At 44.5% G+C, this 19,843-nt stretch overlaps 1 protein-coding gene across 1 annotated transcript in view; it reads left to right on the top strand.

The window, feature by feature from the left end:
- Nucleotides 1-19,843, top strand: part of LOC311223672 (uncharacterized protein) — a gene marked incomplete at its 3' end in the record, with an annotated part of 42,173 nt that overhangs the window by 11,042 nt on the left and 11,288 nt on the right. Inside the window, exons 2-4 of the mRNA XM_084308444.1 lie at nt 16,486-16,616; nt 17,315-17,443; nt 17,564-17,958. Coding sequence (XP_084164570.1) covers nt 16,486-16,616; nt 17,315-17,443; nt 17,564-17,958 — 655 coding nt within the window. The remainder of the gene's footprint in view (nt 1-16,485; nt 16,617-17,314; nt 17,444-17,563; nt 17,959-19,843) is intronic.

Genomic DNA, 19,843 nt, shown 5'->3' with positions numbered 1-19,843 from the left:
TATGAAGAATGTCACCAGATGAATATTTGTACCATTCTAACAACATATTTACATAATTTTTTACTTGTTTAACAGTCAGACATGCATGAATCGAATAGACATTTTATTAGGATCACTCGTTACATTTATTTTATTTTTTTTTATCAATTTTTTTTTTATTATTAATTACATGAAACAAGACAACACAATAACCACAGTAACAAAAAACATAACTCCACAGGAAAATAACAAACAATAATAATACAGAATAACAAATTATAAAGACAAAAAAGAAAAAGAAACAGCGTCCAACCTATCAAATATAGATGGCAACTTCAATAACAAAAATGTCTTCAAACATGCCAACCTTTCACCACCTTTACAAAGTGGAGTGACTGAAAAGACTGTTTACGAGAGTGTTGCCGCAGGTTTACTGTAGATAGCCTAGGTCCCTTACACATGTTGTCAAGACTGCTAAACTCGCAGAAGGTAAAGTGTAAGAAGAAAGAGGATCTTCCTCCAAGTTGGTTGACAGGTCAATCAGTCTGCCAATATTAGTCCCTTGGGGAGATGGCATGTGAATTGACAAATAGCGCAGAATAGCTAAATATCAACCCCCCCCTAAAATCCCCCCAGTCAAAGTTAAGAAGGACAAGACAAAAAACAAGACAGACAAGACATTTCCTCCATCCCCTCCCATGAGACCGCCGGACTCCCCCGATCAAGCACCCCAACCCCGCTCAGCCGCACACGGCGGTCCTTACCTTCTCAGCTGCTGCGAACCACAGGTCAATGCCAGCCTGTCCTACCCCAATCACCCGCGCCGTGGATATCTCAAGATAAATCACATCCAACAATGTTAGGGACCAGTTAATCACTGTGAGCTTCTCAGGCTCCTTCCATCTCATTGCTATTAGCTTCTTCGCTGCTGTGACGCCCGCTAGGACAACCCTTTTCAGTTGTACGAACGCGGGTAGTGTCGTTATATCGTTCAGGAGTAGCGTAACAGCTGTGAATGGGATAGTTAAGCCACACAGATCTGAAAGTTTGTCCGTTATTGACCTCCAGAAACGGGCCACTGGTGGGCAATCCCAATACATATGCATATAAGTGCCAGTGGCCTTTTGAGAGCACAAAGTGCACCGAGAGTCGGCTATCAGTCCCATAGCAAATAACTTCCTAGGTGTAAGATAGGTCCTATGAATATAATTAAAATGAATCTGCTGGTGATTGGGGTTGCGGGAAGACAATGCCACATTTGCCCAAACATCATCCCAATCAAACTCGGGGTCCAACTCCGGGATATCCACACGCCAGATTGTATCCAATGATACATTTTTATACGTGGATTGAATTAATAGCGTATAAAAGTCTGAGACAAACCCTCTGGAGGTCGTCCTGTCCACTATGAGCCTGAGAAAGGGGTGTGGTTGCAGAGCCTGAGCCCACGGCACGCCATGCGCCCTAAGATAAGATAAGATAAGATATTCCTTTATTAATCCCCTTGGGGAAATTCGTGACACACACATACAGCTCAACGTCTCATTAATAATAACAACATCACAATCATTACATTTTTACAGTAACAATGGCACAGCATAAATTCAACAGACATGTACATTTGTTGACACATGTCATCTTACAGGAGGCCTGAGACACCGTATGCGCGATAGTCGGCAGCATTCAAACACCGAGTAGTAAACCAGATGGATCGCGCCTGGTGACGGGAGGGGGGGCGGGATGAAGGGAGGGGGGGGACGTGGGAGACTGGGGGACAGGAATTTGGTAGCGCTGACCTTAGTTGAAGGTAAAGAAAGAAGGACTCGCCGGGAAGATCATAAAATTCTCTTAAGTCCTGAAACGCACGGAGGCCGTTCTTATCATAAATATCCTCCAGAGTATGAACTCCCCTCCTTTGCCATTGAGGAATATTAACCGGCTTGTGCCCAATAAGTAATTGCTGGTTATTAAAAATTGGAGCGTCCAGGTGCCATGGGCATTTAACCCGACACGACTTCTGTACATTACGCCACGTCTGGATCACGTGAGTTATGATCGGTCCATACCTCAGTCGGCATTTCGAAATAGGGACAGTGGAGTACACCACATCCTGCAATCTTAGCGGTGAGACCGCCGCCGCTTCTAAGGAGCGCCAAGATACAGCATCTACAGGGTCTAGCCAGCACATCAGAGGTCTCAGTGAAAAGGACCAGAAATAAAGCTTAAAATCAGGGATTGCGAGGCCCCCATCTTGTTTCCTATGTTGAGTAGTAGCTCTTTTGATTCTCGGGCGTTTGTTATTCCAGATAAACTTAGATACCATCGATTGTACCTTGCGCCAGTGGTCTATTGGAGGGGGCAGGGGGAGCATTGAGCTAACAAAATTTATCCTAGGCAGGACGTTCATTTTGCTTATGGAAGTCCGGGCTTGTAAAGAGTTAGGAAGGGACAACCACCTGTCTAGATCCTGGCGTATTTTATCATAAGTACCCGTGAAGTTGTACTTAGTAGTTTGATTCAGCGTGGGGAATATCTCTGTGCCCAAGTATTTAAAATGTTCTACTATGGGGATATCAGCTGGTAGTCGTACCGTCTTGGCCAGCTCATTAAGAGGTAGGCAGGCTGATTTGTTCGAGTTAATCTTAAAGCCTGACATTTTACCAAAGTCGTCGATTATTCCCAATAATTTTGCGGCCGACCGGGAGGGGTCGTCCATGAAAATCAGCAGGTCATCCGCATAGAGAGCAATTTTGTGTGGAGTATTATTGACCATTATGGGGACGATGTCCTCCGATTGCCTAATAAATTGGGCCAATGGTTCGAGGGAAAGCGCGAACAGTCCTGGGCTCAGAGGACAACCCTGTCTAGAAGATCTGGAGACTGGAAAAAGTGTGGAACAGTTTTTGCCTGTCAGTATCATCGCAGACGGCGAGGCATACAGGACTTTAATCATATGAATAAAACTCTTTCCAAGACCCATAATCTCAAGTACCTTCCACAGGTATGACCACTCAAGTCTGTCAAACGCCTTCATGGCATCCAAAGACAGAACTGTGGACGGAGCTGTATTGTCTTTACTGTTATCGATTACATGCAACAGCCTCCTAAGATTATCTGCAGCCAGGCGCCCCGGGATAAAACCAGTTTGATCGCAGTGTACCAATCAGCGTTTCCGTTAGAACATATTCGTGCCGGTCTGAGTGTCCTGCAAGATTTCTATCCCCGGACATATTCCTGAAATTCCGGTCAGAGTTTTAAACAGCAGTCTGTTATAATCACATTTTTATGAGCTAACGAATTCCGTTATATTGGACATTTGTATTAATTACATCAAGCGAAGAATGAGAAATTGATTTGCAGAATCAAATTACTATCTCTCGCCTCCCAAGTTAGTGCGATACGCTGATCCAGCATCAAGCTCCCGCGCAGCAGCTGTCACACGCACCCCCAAATGAATCTCGAGTCGACATCGCTTCACCTCGTTGTATCAGACACGTCACACATATCATAATGTTCAACTTCACACACAGCAAACTGTAGTTGATCATCACATTGCCTCGTTTGCAGAGAGCGAGAGGACGAGCCACATGCTCGTAATGCGTTTGTTGATTTCATTATAGCCTACATTTAGTTATAATCAATTATATGCATTACTATGTGACACGGCAGTCAACCAACAGTTGCATATGATTAAAAAATGTCAACACTTACTCACCCCGTCTCGTTCTGCCTATCCGTTTTGTACATGCGAGGCTGCGAGAACAGCGGGTCGTCTGGTTGGTTCGACTTTGATAGATCCCCATTGCATTGGAACAGGTGGACTTCTGCGAGGCTCGCAACGGTAGCAGCAGACTGGGGATGCTCTTTGTGGTTCAATCAATAAAGTGTACTTTGTGTACGTTCAATCAATGTTATCTCTCGTACATCATAGACGCTAGACTACTAGACTATAATGTCGTACCTCAGCCAGGAGAATTTAACTTTCCACTCGGGCCACCGCCTGAACGCTCGACATTTGTTTATTTTCCGCGGGAGCATCGGCGGTCTCTGTGACTTCAGAAGACTCATCTTCGTTGTCAATGTCATTATTATTAGACCTGCTTGTGCTTGGTTTCATGAAATATTTGTTAAGTTAAGTTTAGCTTGTTTGGCCATCTCTCTCTCTCGCTCGTATAGCTGTTTGTCGAGACAGGCTCAAAAAAAGAAAAAAAAAGATTCACATCCGAGCGGCGCCATCCGCGCTTTATTAGAGCGAAGCACAATGAAACAAATGTAATGATTGTTTCGTTCATCGCATAGGCTATTTAATTTTAGCCTATTTTAATACAATTCAAATAATAAAATTGTGCTTAGAGGAATTATTTTCACCGGACATTATGACCGGAGAAATTTAAATATTCGGACTTCAACATATTTTGCCAGTCAAATACCGGTAATTACCGGCTAACGGAAACGCTGGTACCAATACAGTCATAAATCTCTGCAGGCGACGGGCCAGCACCTTGGCAAACACTTTTAAATCGGCCCAGAGAAGACTCAAGGGTCTATAGCTACCACAATCATTGGGATCTTTGTCCTTCTTGAGAAGTAAAGAAATCAACGCCATATTGACATCTCTTGAGAACTCCCCTTGTTCGATAGCGTAATTGATCATATCGAGCATCAATGGACCCAGTTGGTCCCAGAAAGCTAAATACACTTCGGGTGGAATACCATCCCAGCCTGGTGCCTTACCCCTCTGCATTTCAGCAATCGTCTCCCTCAATTCCATAAGAGTGATCGGTTTCCCCAGTTCCTTGGCCTCTTCCTCAGAAATGTGGGGTATCTCAAGCCCGCCAATGAACGATTCAAATTTAGAGTCATCAAGATTAACCTCTGAGCTATATAACTGTGAGTAAAACTCTTTAAAAGTGTCATTGATCTTTTTAGAATCAGTAGTGACTGCACCCTGGCTCGTCTTGATCGAGGGGATATCCGAGAAATGATCATTCGAGCGTATTTTCATTGCCAATAGATGGCTAGGCCTGGAGCCGTGAAAGTAGTAATTTTGTCTTGTCCTATGTATCAAGAACTCAGACTGTTGTTTAAGTATGGAGTTTATTTCTTTCTTGACTATCTTACGTTGTGTGTTTAGTCGTTCACTATAGTTAGTTTGCAAGGATGCGTATAGGTCCACATATAATGTTTCCAGTCCTTCTAGCTTTTTTGACCAGGATTTTCGCAAATTGGAGGCGAAAAGTGTGACATGACCCCTGATAAATCCTTTCAATGCGTTCCACAGGACCCTAGGGTCTTCGACTGTGCCAACGTTGATCTGCAAGAATTCAGCTAGTTTACTCCTGAACTCAGAACAGAAATCATCGTTCTTTAGCAAGGTTGAATTAAAACGCCATCTGGGAGCTCTCGCGGAGAGCCTGCCAAAGGTTGCCGTAAGGAAAATCCCCTTGTGGTCTGAGAGAGCCAAGGGAACCAATGAGACATCGAAACTATCAAACATATTAGGGGACGCGAATGCATAGTCTATTCGAGAGAAGGTTTTGTGTCTGGCTGACAGGTGAGAGTAATCCTTGAGGGTGGGATTGGATAAGCGCCATAGGTCTGTGAGCCCCGTGTCCTGGGCCCACATCCTGAGGGCCTTAGAGGACAGTTTTTGGTCGCTCTTTTCAGAGGACCCGGACCTATCCATCTCCGCATCCCAGCACGCATTAAAATCGCCACCCACAATGAGAGCGTATCCTGTAACACTTCCTCCGGTCCTGGTCCTGTGGGACCAGGACTCAGACATTCATATTCACAAGTACCTCCCATTAACAATAACACTCAATCAACATTGCCACCCGGTGGGCTGATGCCGATCTGGCATCAGCTCACACACCAACTCATTGTTATTTATTGTCAGTTGTGTTTGTTGTGTTTATTGTCTGTTGTCTCCACTTTGTTAGTCTTGTGTTCCCCTGTCTGTGGTTTGTAATTATGTTTTAGTCTGGTTGGTTATTTGTTATTGGTTCCCAGTGTACTCTGTGTTCTATTGTTTCTGTCTACCACACCTGTGTCTTGTTTGTAAATTACCCTCTGTGTCTGTCAGTGTCTTGTCAATTAGTCTGTGTATATAGTCCTGTCTGTCCTGCCCTGCTGGGCGCGATCATTGTTAAATGTTACCTGTGTGTGTTAGTCGTGTATGTACCTTGTTGTGTAGTAAACTGTTCATCGTCACGCTCTGTCTCCGGTCTCATCAATACTCTGCCATCTGGGTCCATCATGCCAAAGAAGCGTACTAATCGTAACAGAATCCAGTAAGTTCCAACATATTCTTCGTGATTGTATTATAGAAGGCTGAATCAAATGTGTTAGGAGCATACAATGCTATTATTGCCATCTTCCTATGAGAGAACTCAACTTTTGCTATAGTAATCCTTCCCTCCGTGTCCGACCACACGTCCAGGACTTTGATATCAAGGTTACATCTTGTAACTATGACGACTCCTTTCGTCTTATCATCGGCTGAGGATGAGGAGATAACGTGATATTGTCGATTTGCCAGCCTTGACACATCACCTACCAATAAATGCATCTCACTAAGGAGAGCAATGTCAATATTTCTTCTCTTCAATAACCAAAGGACACTGGCACGCTTGTGAGGGGCGTTAAGACCCCGTGCGTTCCAAATTAAAATATTCAATTTAGCCATGGTCGAATTTGTCTAAATGCGTAGAGAACATACCAGTGTAGCCAGGCTGAGGCTCGAGGCGCTGATCCAGGCGGGCCCAGACGGTCAATCTCAGGAGTTCAGAGGAGGAACAATCACACACATATAAGACAACAGTACATAAAACACAGAACAATACCACCCCAGTTACAACCCCCCCTCCTTCTACTCTAAACTCTAACCCACCGTCCTATTATTAACCCTCCTATACCCACTCTCCAATCCCCTCCCTATGCCCCATCCACTAAGGATGGTCATCTTCCTCTCATTACCCACTGGAGTCATGGATCCAATAAGATGTTCTCCACTCCGACCCCCCTCTAGATAAACCCCTAATTAAACCCCCACTAGTCCAATAAACACAAATTAAAATTAAAATTAAATTCAATAAAGATATCGGTCAAAAACCACCGTGAGCCTTGGCCCTAACATGAGGCAACTATAATGGAAGAAATAGCCATTATTATATAATAACTCAACATCAACCCTGTAACCATCCTCTTCCGAGTTTGTGTATCAATGTCGCAACGTTATAGCATAAATGGATAAAGGAAAATTCAAAACAAAATTAAAGCATATCAGCAGTTAGTCTAAGGTAGGATCGGATCACAGTTAAATTGCTCATTCAGATGCCATTAAAACAGCGACAATAATAGGAAAAGGAAAAAGAGCGTTATGGCTAAAGTGCAAGCAAAGCTAAACCTGACCCAGCCTGTTATCACATATTTTATATGTATATTCGGTCGAGAGCCAACGTGAGCCTTGGCCCTAACATGACAACTATAATGGAAAAATTTGCCATTATTATATAATTACTCAACATCAACCCTGTAACCATCTACCTCGGAGTCTGCATATTAATGTCGCAACGTTATAGCATAAATGGATAAAGGAAAATTCAAAACAAAATTAAGGCATATCAGCAGTTAGTCTAAGGTAGGATCGGATCACAGTTAAATTGCGCATACAGATGCCATTAAAACAGCGATAATAAGAAGAAAAGGAAAAGAGGGTTATGGCCAGAGTGCAAGCAAAGCTATACCCGACCCAACCTGTCATCATATATTGTATATGTCTTGCTCGAAAAAGAGATCTTTGATCTCAAGTGACTACCTGGTAAAATAAAGGTAAAAAAAAAATATGTATATTCAATCGACCTTCTACTACTGGAGCCCAAAGCTCAAAGCATCCTGGATATAAAAATAAAAGCATACAAGAAGTTAGTTAAGGACCCGATCACCATTAAATTGTGCAAACCTATGTCACTTGAACAGCAACAACAACCAAAATACATAAACATTATCGGGTCTCGAATGTATTGACGCGGGTGATAGACACAGCCCGTTAGCCAGCCCGAGGCCAGCGCGTAAGCTAGTGGTGAATCCGGCTAGCACGCTAGAGTCTGTTATGTACAATGTTCAGATAGCTCGTTAGCCTCCAAAGAGCTCGGATGGGCAGCGGATAGTTAGCCTGTCTGGGCCTGACATCAAGCATTTGTGAATAGTCCGCAAATAAATATATCAATGTATTTAGGTCCACAACGCCAAGCCACTCACCCGACAGCGTTATCAAGCCACCGTCTCGGCCAACCCCCCTAGGTACTCCTCCGCTTTGGCCAACGACCAAAATGAGCGATGGTCATCACCTTTACATAGCACAGACAATCTTGCGGGGGCGAATAGCGTAGGCCTCAAGCCCAGTTTCCATATCCTGGCCATGACCACTTTGTATTCGCCCCTCTGTGCCTGAACCTCCGGTGTGAAGTCTTCGAAAATGGCCACTTTGTGATTGTCGAGACCCAGATCCCCCCTTCTGGCCCGGGCCGACCGCATGATGAGTTCTCTCTGTTGTAGCCTGTTTAGCTTGACAATGATGGGCCTCGGCTCCTTGCCCACACCAGGACTGGTCTTGCCCGCTCTGTAGGCCGACTCACGCACGGGCGGATCGGGAAGGACCTCCTTCCCCAGTATCCTCTGCAGCAGCTCCGGCATGTTCTCCGAGAGACGTCCTCCCTCACTGCCCTCCGGTACACCAACAACCCTGATGTTGTATCGTCTCTCCCTGGACTGCAATTCCACAATTACCGACTGTAGTTTGCCGACGTCAGCCTGTGCAGCCAGCAGGGAGCTCTCTAGACCCGCCACCCTCTCGCCTTGTTGAGAGGCCTCAGCCGTTAGCGAGGCTACTTCGTTAGCGTTAGCTGTGGTGGCAGCGTGCAGTGACTCCATCTTTTCTCTCAACGGGCCCACCACCAGCCCGATCTCCTCCGACATTGCCCGACGAAAGGTATCAAAAAGTTCCGCCTGCGCTTTCATTTGTGCATCGGCGAAGCGTACCTCAAAGTCCGCATGGAGTTTGGTCACGACCGAGAGAATTTCACTTATCTCAGGCGAAAGCGAGGACGGGCCCGGTGCCATTTTGTCGGCTGAAGCGTTGTTGGCTCTGGTTCCCGGCTTCGACATCACGAAAAGTCGAAAAAAGGTTGATGAAAGTAGTAGATGCTCGAGCACTCAACAAAAAGATCAATAAGAAATAAAAATAAAATAAAGACTAGTGGGGTGACAGTGTTTTCCGCACGATAGTAGGGAGCTCCCGTGAAACACGTCTCACCCCATGAACGCCTGGCTCCGCCATCTCGTTACATTTATTATTATTATCATAACTCTTTAGCCTGTATAGGCGTATTTAACTGTTATGGAGATATTTTCACGGGTCTTGTGCAGTGGTCTCGTGCCCGCGAAAATATCAGAATGTTTCATAAAAGGTCCCGCGGTATACTGGCCAGCTCTCAGTGCACGTCTCGTGACAGCTGTCGTGGACAGCGTGATAAAGGACATGTTTAAAAAGGCAAAACATAATATAACAGGTAAGTCAAGTGTCATTACTTTAGTTATCAAAGCTGGAATCTCTGGACATAAGCAATAGGGATGGGTACCGTTCACATTTGAACCGACACGGTACCGGTACCTGTGAACGGTACCCTTTTTCTGTACTTTAGTCTCTAAAAATGTAATCTACCTACCTCAGTCGGAAAAAAAATATCCAAACTTCAAATAACTACACTTTTGACCGTTTTCGGTCAAACTTTTTGAATCAAGTCAAATCCTAGGTAAGTGTATTGTAGAGGAGCCAAAGCTATTGTTATGGTTTGTAACCGACCCCAATCGCACAACACAAGACAGGTATGAGAGTAAGCCAAAACAGGGCATTTATTCAATACAAACAAAAAGCGGCACTGTCCCTTTAAGGGAGAACACAAAAACACTGGAACAAAGAAATAGGGAAAAATGTGGCACTGTGCCTTTAAGAGGCGAGCAGGCTAAGGGGAAAGGCTAAGGGACAGGGCCAGGGCAAAAGGTCAGGGCAGGAACAGGGGCAATGGAGAGGGGGAACAGGGACAGAGGCCCGGGGAGGCGGGCTGGGGACAGGGACAGAGAAACAGGGTTAAGGCCTTGGACAGGGCGAGGGCCAGAGCTGCTTACAGGGATGGCAGGGTTCCGACGGCGGAGGCCTGGCAAGGAGATCCTCCTTGGAAGCGATGCGCGCCGGCTTGGGCGTCTGGAGTAGGAGCGCGCCGGCTTGGGCGTCTGGAGTTGGAGCGCGCCGGCTTGAAGAGACGCATCCTCCCGTGGTATAGGAAGCGATGCGCGCCGGCTTGGGCGTCTGGAGTAGGAGCGCGCCGGCTTGGAGAGACGCATCCTCCCGTGGTATAGGAAGCGATGCGCGCCGGCTTGAGGTCTGGAGTGGGAGCGCGCCGGCTTGGGCGTCTGGAGTAGAAGCGCACCGGCTTGAAGAGACGCATCCTCCCGTGGTATAGGAAGCGATGCGCGCCGGCTTGGGCGTCTGGAGTAGGAGCGCGCCGGCTTGGAGAGACGCATCCTCCCGTGGTATAGGAAGCGATGCGCGCCGGCTTGAGGTCTGGAGTGGGACACTGGAAAACCTCCCGTAGGGAATTAGAGAGCGCAGACGGTGTCCCACTCCAGGCAAACGGCGACAGGTGGTGATGGCTGGCACCTCGTCTCACGCCGGAGACGCGGCAGGTGATGGTAACGTCCAGGACTCCATGAACACTGAACACAGAAAAGGATAAAGAGTCCAGAACAAAGAACCAGCACACAGAACGACCCGACGAGGACTGGAGGGGAGGTCCAGGTATTTAAAGCCCTCTGGGGCGCTAATCATAACTTATCACAGCTGTGAAAGGTAGTCCAAGGGTGGGGGCTGGTGAAGAGCAGAGGAGAGTAAAACATTGCGAGGGTGGGGGCTGGTGAGGTGAGGAGAACAGGGAATTAAAGGTCCAGGGAACAGGCGAAACCTCACAGCTATATATTTATTGTTATTGTATTATATGAATGTTTATATGTTTATATGTTTATTTTTATAACCTTACATTGAAACGGCATTAGGAATATTGATTGGATTTAGATAGTCATTGAACCGTATTATTTGTCATAATAGAACCTTCTAGAACATTCGTGATGTTACAGTATGATGTCATAGTCAACCATTCTAGAACATTTGTGATGTCACAGTATGCTGTCATAATGGAACATTCTAGAGCATTCGTGATGTCACAGTATGCTGTCATAATCAAACATTCTAGAACATTTGTGTATCTATATATATTCAACAATTCTCTCTGAAGAGCTCATTGTGCATCTTGAAACAGTGCTGAGCAGTACTGAACAGATAGACTAAACAACATAGATTGAAGCCTGCATCTCTCAACCAAGGTGCCTTGCAGACCGTTTTGCTGTGGAAAGAGCCGGCAAGTTGATTTACGGCTTTCAGGTGAGGAGGTTTTTTTTTTTTTATTTATTATTATTGCAAAACAAAAATTATTAAAAGTCAGTACTCAACACATAATGCATAATGAAACTAACAGACAAGGTGGCTAAAATGATATGCAAGTACAGAAACAGAAAACAAAAAAAAAGTCTATAATAATATTTTAACGTATATAGTGTATATCCAACGAAATTACCAATTATACAAATGCCTTATACAGGATATACCCCTAATACCTATTTTCTAAAACCCTACACACATATGCTCCAGCTCGAACCCCCCCCTCCCGGACCCCTCCTTGGATAGTACCTCCACTTCTTAGGGACCTGCACTGGCTCCCCATTGCTGCACGAATCCGCTTCAAGGCCCTCGACCTAGCATACCGTGCGGCAAAGGGAACCGCTCCCGCCTACCTCCGGTCAATGGTCTCTAACTACACACCCTCAAGACCCCTACGCTCTGCATCTTCTGGCCGCCTCAGACCTACTCCTATCCAAGCTCCGGGAGGGTCATCAAAGAGAAGTCGCCTATTCTCAGTCCTTGCCCCACAATGGTGGAATGAACTACCCACCCCAGTTAGGACAGCCGAATCACGTCCAATCTTTCGCCGTCGACTAAAGACGCACTTCTTCAACCATTATCTGAATTAAAAAAAAAAAAAAAAAAATGATAATCTAACCCTAACTAACCGTACTGTCATGCACTTGTCCTAATAAACTAACCTACACTGTAGCACTCAACACTTTGATGAACATTGTTGCTCAGCTGATAGAGTTGTGCCCTTCCTGATGGCTTGTCGTACAGAACTTGTAAGTCGCTTTGGATAAAAGCGTCAGCTAAATGACTAAATGTAAATGTAAATGTAAATGTACCTCCATTATCCCTCACTCTAACCAGACACTACCATTATAAGCTAGCTTTTATTCTCTCCACCACTTCTAACCACATTGACATTTTGGATTCGTTGAGACCCAGAATTCTTGCTGTAGATATTTCTTGATAAATCACATCGAGATATGTAAGAGACCAAACCTTCCTGCACATTTTTTCCGGTTGAAACCAGCGTGATGCGATCAGTTTTTTAGCTACTGTGATACCCGATAAAACCAATCTCTTTAGCTGTGGATTTACTGCAAACTCAAAAACATCATTCAATAGTAATACAGAGGGGTGTACTGGTATATTCCAAGATACGAGTTTTGATAATTGATGGGTCACATCTTTCCAGAATGCCTTAACTGGTGGGCAGTCCCAATACATGTGCATAAATGTCCCTTCGTCTCCATTTGTACATTGGGAGCATTTTGAGTCTTGTTTAAGGCCCATTCTGTTCAGTCTTACAGGAGTCAAGTATGTCCTGTGAATATAGTTAAGATTGATTTGTTGATGGTCCGGGTTCCTTGATGAAAGACGGACATTTGCCCATGCTTCTTGCCAATCAAAGTCACTTTCCAGGTCTGGTATATCCCTCCTCCAGACAGAGTCTAGTTGGAGGGTTTCATACGAGGACGTTAGTAATTGATAATAAAAACCTGATACAAAACCTCTCAATGTATCTCTTTCATAGAAGAATTTGTGGTATCTGTGGTGTTCAACTGGTATGTATGAGGAGGAATTTTCATGTGTCGAGTCGGCGGTGATTTTGGAGACGGGGAAAATACAGTTTTCTTACCTTGTAGTGACGTGAATATTTAGGAAAATAGCTTTAGGATCACTTCTGTAAAGAAAGACTTCGCTGTGGAAGGGAAATAAACCATTTGGATATCTTTGTTTTACACTGGAGCGGCTGTGGACCTTATTTTTCTTTATCAACGAACGTACTACTCACGAGTAAGCAACTTTAACCAATAAAGTGGAACGTCGGCCCTGATACGTATATTGTGCGTGTGAACGTTGACATGAAAAGAAAAAAGGTTAAAAAAATATAAAAAAAGTGCAAAAAAAAAGATTTTTTTTTTTTTTGGTATCACGTGAATCGATACTCGGTAGTACCGATGTGTTTCGGTAAGTACCTTTAAAAGTACCGAATTCGGTACCCATCCCTAATAAGCAATGACGTTATAGTTTAAAGCTAAACTATATGTTTTTCTCTCTTGTTAGAAGAGGGATAACTTCTTCAGCTAGATTTGATTTGATCTTTATTTATCGTTCACATTTGAACCGATACGGTACCGGTACCTGTGAATCGATACCGGTACCCAACGGTACCCTTTTTCGGTACTTTAGTCTCTAAAAATGTAATCTACCTACCTCAGTCGAAAAAAAATATCCAAACTTCAAATAACTACACTTTCGACCGTTTTCGGCTTGCCATTGCCCCGACTGCTTTGTTGTTGAATCAAGTCAAATCCTAGGTAAGTGTATTGTAGAGGAGCCAAAGCTATATATTTAGGTTATTGTATTATATGAATGTTTATATGTTATTTTTATAACCTTACATTGAAACGGCATTAGGAATATTGATTGGATTTAGATAAAGTCATTGAACCGTATTATTTGTCATAACAGTACCTTCTAGAACATTCGTGATGTCACAGTACGATGTCATAGTCAACCATTCTAGAACATTTGTGATGGCACAGTATGATGTCATAATGGAACATTCTAGAGCAGTGGTTCTCAAACTTTTTACACAAAGTACCACCTGAGAACGTAGCTGGCTCTCCAAGTACCACCATATGACCGGCGTTAAAATACAGTCTATTCAGCTATGCACAGTTCACGCAGGAGGCAAATGTATTCCTAATACCATTATTTATTGTTAACTTTTGTCAGACACAGCCACAATGTACAAAGGGATAGCACTAGAACTAGCAAACGCTTCCACACAACTCATACAATGCAAGGGGCATTGAGAACATAATAACTAACATTCTCACATAGCAAGTGAGAAAATTAAGAACAACTGTATTTCAGCAAATGTACTTACTTAATTCTCTCTCTCTCTCTCTCTCTCTCACACAGCAAGCAATTGTCCGTCATTCTCTCACACACACACACAGTAACAGTAAGAAGCATTTTGTATAAAAGTATTCTGTACGACAACTATTAAAGAAACTTGAACTTGAAACACACACACACACTTATTTTGTTACAAAAACTTAATTTCCTGCATTCTGGTGCAGGAATTTTTGAATTTTTACCCTTTAAATGCCAGTGTTTGTGATGGGCATCACAAATTATTGTAAAAAAGAAAAGAAAACACATATTCAATAAATTTTTGAATGTTTACCCTTTAAATGCCAGTTTGTGTGATGGCATCACAAATTATTGTTAAAAGAAACACAAAAAAGTAAAATATTTTCAATATATCAAATGCAAAGTACATTTTTCTGGGGGGGATTATTACAGGCTAGGCATGTGTCAATGATTAGCAGGAACACAGGATTTTTTGTAATGTCAGATTTAACACCAACTCTTTTCAGAAAAGTGGGAGTACTTCATTTTTTATCTGACATTACAAAAAAATCTAAAAATAAATAGTTATGATCAGGGCTGAAGTTGAATTAAAGATTTATGACTGTTTAGACTGCATTACTCTCTGTCACAGTGATCTGATCTCCTGGTTGTTCCCCACTTAGGTTATCTAACTATCGCGCCGCCGCAACCAGAAACACTGGCCTGGCCTGCTTCTAAGTTCAGTGGCCTGAAAAAAAGAAGATTTTTTTTTTTTTTTTTGTGCTTTTTTGGAAATGTTTTCAAGTACCACCAGCAGTACCACCAAGTACCACTAGTGGTACGCGTACCACAGTTTAAGAACCACTGTTCTAGAGCATTCGTGATGTCACAGTATGCTGTCATAATCAAACATTCTAGAACATTTGTGTATCTATATATATTCAACAAGTCTCTCAGGGCAAAGGGAAGGAGTCGGGTTGTGACAGAATGGAGTATAGTGGGGAGGAGAGTGAGAAAGAAGGGTGGGAAAGGGTGGGGAAGAAGAGGAGGGTAAGTGAGGGAAAGGGGAGGAACTACAGCGATGGGGGCGAGAATAGCCAGGGCAAGGGTAAGGGGTCGGGTGGTGACGATATGGAGAAGGAGGAGAAGAAGAGGGAGGTAAGTGAGGGGAAGGAGAGCAAGAGGAAGAAAGTGAGGGACGATAGCTCAAGTGGGTCAGAAGACGAGGGTGGAGGAAATGATGTTGCAGAAGTGATTCATATAGTGGTTAGGCTTGAGGGGGAGAGGGGAGTGAGGAAAGTAGGTAGGCTCGAGTTGCCCAAACTCATTGTCGAGCAATTAGGTGAGGTAAAGTATGCGAGAGTTTTGTGGGATGGTAATCTGGCCGTAGGGTGTGGTAGTGAGGACTGGAGCAGGTGGAGAGGGCTAGGAAGATGAGGAGCATTGGTGGGGTGGGTATAAGTAAGGTAGCGAGAGTAGGGGAGAAGAGGGAGGGGGGATGTAAGGGGGTGATAGCTGTGTAGTTTGACTGTACCAAAATTGATCTTCTATGTTCAACATTCTAACAACAAACCCTAACCCAATGTTCGACACATTTGTACCACATGCACAAACCTGCTTGATTATTGCCCCAAATAGCATGCAAGTTGGACAAAGTGGGTATGTCTGGAAAGAAGAGGCTTGTGGGTACCTATAAAACCAATGTTCACTCTGATATATTCATGTGAACAGCCAAGGGACCTTTTGGAAGATGAGCATGGCAGTTTTTTCTAGGCGAAAATTTTACATAATTTTGAATCATTGCCTATTAAAACCCCCTTCCCAACAGTTGGGCTTGATGAAAATGGTACCAATGGAAAGCTTAGCTTCTCTAGTTTACAGGGATACCAATACCTTTGTGTTCGCTCAAATATTGAGCGCGCTATGGACCAAGATATTTATTAATGGGCAGAACCTTGATTTTACATGGCAGCCATCTTGAAATCCATCATGATGATGTGGCCCCTACCCCAAAATGAAAGCTATGGTGATGGGGAACACGTGAAAAAAATTTGGTGCTTTTGTCCGGCGCGTCCACATTTTTTTGCTAAGCCACCGCACTAATTCTTTTGCAGCATCAGAGGGCAAGCCATGTAGCCAGCCCGGTGGGCCTCCCAGTGTGTCCGGGACGGGCTCGTCCTCCTCACTGTCTCCCACCTCCATCGCAGAGGACGTCTTCTTCGGTAGCGCTAACGAGGAGGACCGGGTAAACCGCCACACCGCTCGTCTCTTACTCCACTTCCTGTTCTCTGTGGCTTACGAATCATGGGGTGTGGTTATGGATTCACAAATATCGTTTATCATCATCACCACCAATTCCTCATTGCAGTCTGTTCCCCTTATTTATCCTCCATCTCATCTCTCCAGCGAGTGTCGTGCCTCTCTCAATGTTCTCTCCCATTTCTAATTGATCTCAAACTGGCACTCTTTTCAATCCTCCAATCACAACGGTTGCTTCCCTCGGACAAACAGTTGCGATTGGAGGATCAAGGGGAAAGAGGGCAGGGCTTGAGATAGGTCAATATTTCCTTTTCTCACCCTCCCACCTATCCATCCTCTCTCTTGTCCTCCTGCCTGATCTTCCTCTCTCCCTCCCTCTCTTTATCTCTCTCTCCTTCCCTCCCTCTCTTTATCTCTCTCTCTCTCCCTCCCTCCCTCTCTTTATCTCTCTCTCTCTCTCCCCCCCTCTCTTTATCTCTCTCCCTCCCTCCCTCCCTCCCTCCCTCTCTTTATCTCTCTCTCCCTCCCTCCCTCTCTTTATCTCTCTCTCCCTCCCTCCCTCTCTTTATCTCTCTCTCTCCCTCCCTCCCTCTCTTTATCTCTCTCTCTCCCTCTCTCCCTCTCTTTATCTCTCTCCCACCCTCCCTTCCTCTCTTTATCTCTCTCTCTCCTTCCCTCCCCCAGGACTCCTGTTCGGTTGCCAGTGACTACGACTGCCCTGGCGAGGAGGAGGCTGACAGCAGTCTGGAGGATCTTCTCAGCTTCGACTCCTCTCTCAGAGACTCAGAGTACTTCAAAGACCTGGAGGGAGGTGTAATACCTTCACTATTTACACTCCCTACTGTAGCTACCACCCCAGAGAGCGCCTGCCTAACAGTTGGACCTCGGGAGTCTTTGAGCACAAACGGTCCCATTATCCATCCACCTATACAGGGTTCTCAGGCTACAGTCGACCCCAAGGCCTCGCTGTCCCACTCCCACACGCAGCCTGGGAGAAGGGTATCAGGACCTCATCCCACCTTTGTGGTCACCCAGTTTAACTCCAGACCATCGCAGTGGGGGGGCAGTGCCATGGACGGGCAGAGCCGAGAGGACCATGCGGTGAGGGACGGGGCGACAGGGTATCTGAATGGACTGGATGTACCAGCAAACACTGGAGCAGGGGGATTAATGGAACCAGAGGGAGTAGCAGAGAAAACAGACGTGGATTTGGAGTCAGACACAGACCTCCTAGACCCAGAGAGCTTCCCTACACTGGCCCGGTCCATGTCGACCTCTCGTAGACACAGCAGTGGCATGCCTGTTTCTCCCATTGATCTGGGGAGGAGGTACAGTAGAATGGATGGATAGGTGGATAGGTGGATGGATGGATGGATGGATGGATGGATGGATGGATGGATGGATGGATGGATGGATGGATGGATGGATGGATGGATGGATGGATGGATGGATGGATGGATGGATGGATGGATGGATGGATGGATGGATGGATGGATGGATGGATGGATGGATGGATGGATGGATGGATGGATGGATGGATGGATGATAGGAATGGATGGATGGATGGATGGATGATAGATGAGTGGATGGATGGGTGGGTGGGTGGGTGGGTGGGATAGATAAATAGATGGATGAATGGATGAATAGATGGATGGATGGATGATAGATGAGTGGATGGATGGATGGATGGATGGGTGAGTAGGTAGGTGAATCAACATGTACCTGAACATCACATGATTGTAGGCTACAGAACAGTTGTGTAAGTGCTCACATAAAAGGGAGTTGTGACTTATGTCTTATTTACACAGTGCTGTTTATTAACTTTTAACTCATGATGCACAACATGACCCGAGCAAATTATTTAGTTTGATATCTTTGCATGTTTTTACTCAATATTGAATTAATTCCTCAACAAATTGTTTAATTAACACCACAAACACTTATTTTGGGTGGCTCAGGAGGTAGAGTGGTTGTCTGGTAATCAGAAGGTTCCCGATTTGATTCTGGCTCGTCCCAGCAGTGTCGAAGTGACCTGAGTATCTTGATTACTGTTATTGCATCTCATATTACTTGGCTTTTACATCTTAATTGTTCTTTGATATTACTTTATTGCCCCATTAGCTGGATTAGTAGTTATCATGAGATGATTTAGATTTTATTTAAATGTTTTAGATTTTTAAATGTCTTTGTATTATATGAATATATGGCATAGATGCTTTTTTCATGTGAAATAATGAATATTTGAAGTATTGCACTAATAAATTATTATTTGTTGCCAAAGTTCACCAATCGGCCTAATGCCGGATCCAATCCATGTTGGATGGTTGCAAATAGGCATCCCTCTGTTGTAAGGTTGAGAACCACTGAGCTCAATGATGTCCTCTCTCTCTCTCTCTCTCTCTCTCTCTCTCTCTCTCTCTCTCTCTCTCTCTCTCTCTCTCTCTCTCTCTCTCTCTCTCTCTCTCTCTCTCTCTCTCTCTCTCTCTCTCTCTCTTTGCTACCCCTGTTAGACTGAGTCTGGACAGACACCATGGTCATGGACAGTGATGGAGAGAGAGAAGAGGAGGAGAGGGCAAATGGTGTCCTCCAGTCCACCCACCAGCAGGCCGTTGTCTACCCAGCATGCCCTAATACCTGCCAGGCAGAGGAGCCAGGTGGCTGCAGAATCACAGACACTATCATGGTAATAACAGAAGCATTTCTAAATGAGACTCACCATAGATTTATTACCGGAGTTTGGAGAGCAAGGTTTCAAAAAGAGTTCTAGAATGTGAGTGGCTTACCAACCAAGGTAGCCCTTACACTAAAAGGATACAAATACTATTTCTAACATATTTGCTATTATATTGGATAATTAGTCAAATTAATTAATAATTAATTAATTAATTCATAAATAAAAAAAATGGAAAAAGGAGAACAAATATAACTTAGAAATGCTGATGGTGACACTGATCACTCATAAACATGCCGAACATGTCACCTAAATGAGATAAATGGGGACTGTTAATGTCCATCAAATGCATGATGTTGTATTATTTATGCTTGTGAACTCAGGGTGCTGGTGAGTCTGGCAGACATCTATATTCCCGCTCAGACATTCTGGCCATAGATGACTGGTCCCGTGCTGCACATGTGTCCCATGTCGTGGAGACATCCAAACAGGCTGCCAGGGCAGCAGGAGGTGTGTGTGTGTGTGTGTGGCAAGTGTGTGTG

The sequence above is a fragment of the Notolepis coatsorum genome, assembly GCF_963971535.1.
Source record: "Notolepis coatsorum genome assembly, chromosome: 2".
NCBI classification, from domain to species: domain Eukaryota; kingdom Metazoa; phylum Chordata; class Actinopteri; order Aulopiformes; family Paralepididae; genus Notolepis; species Notolepis coatsorum.
This window is presented reverse-complemented; position numbering and strand designations above follow the sequence as displayed.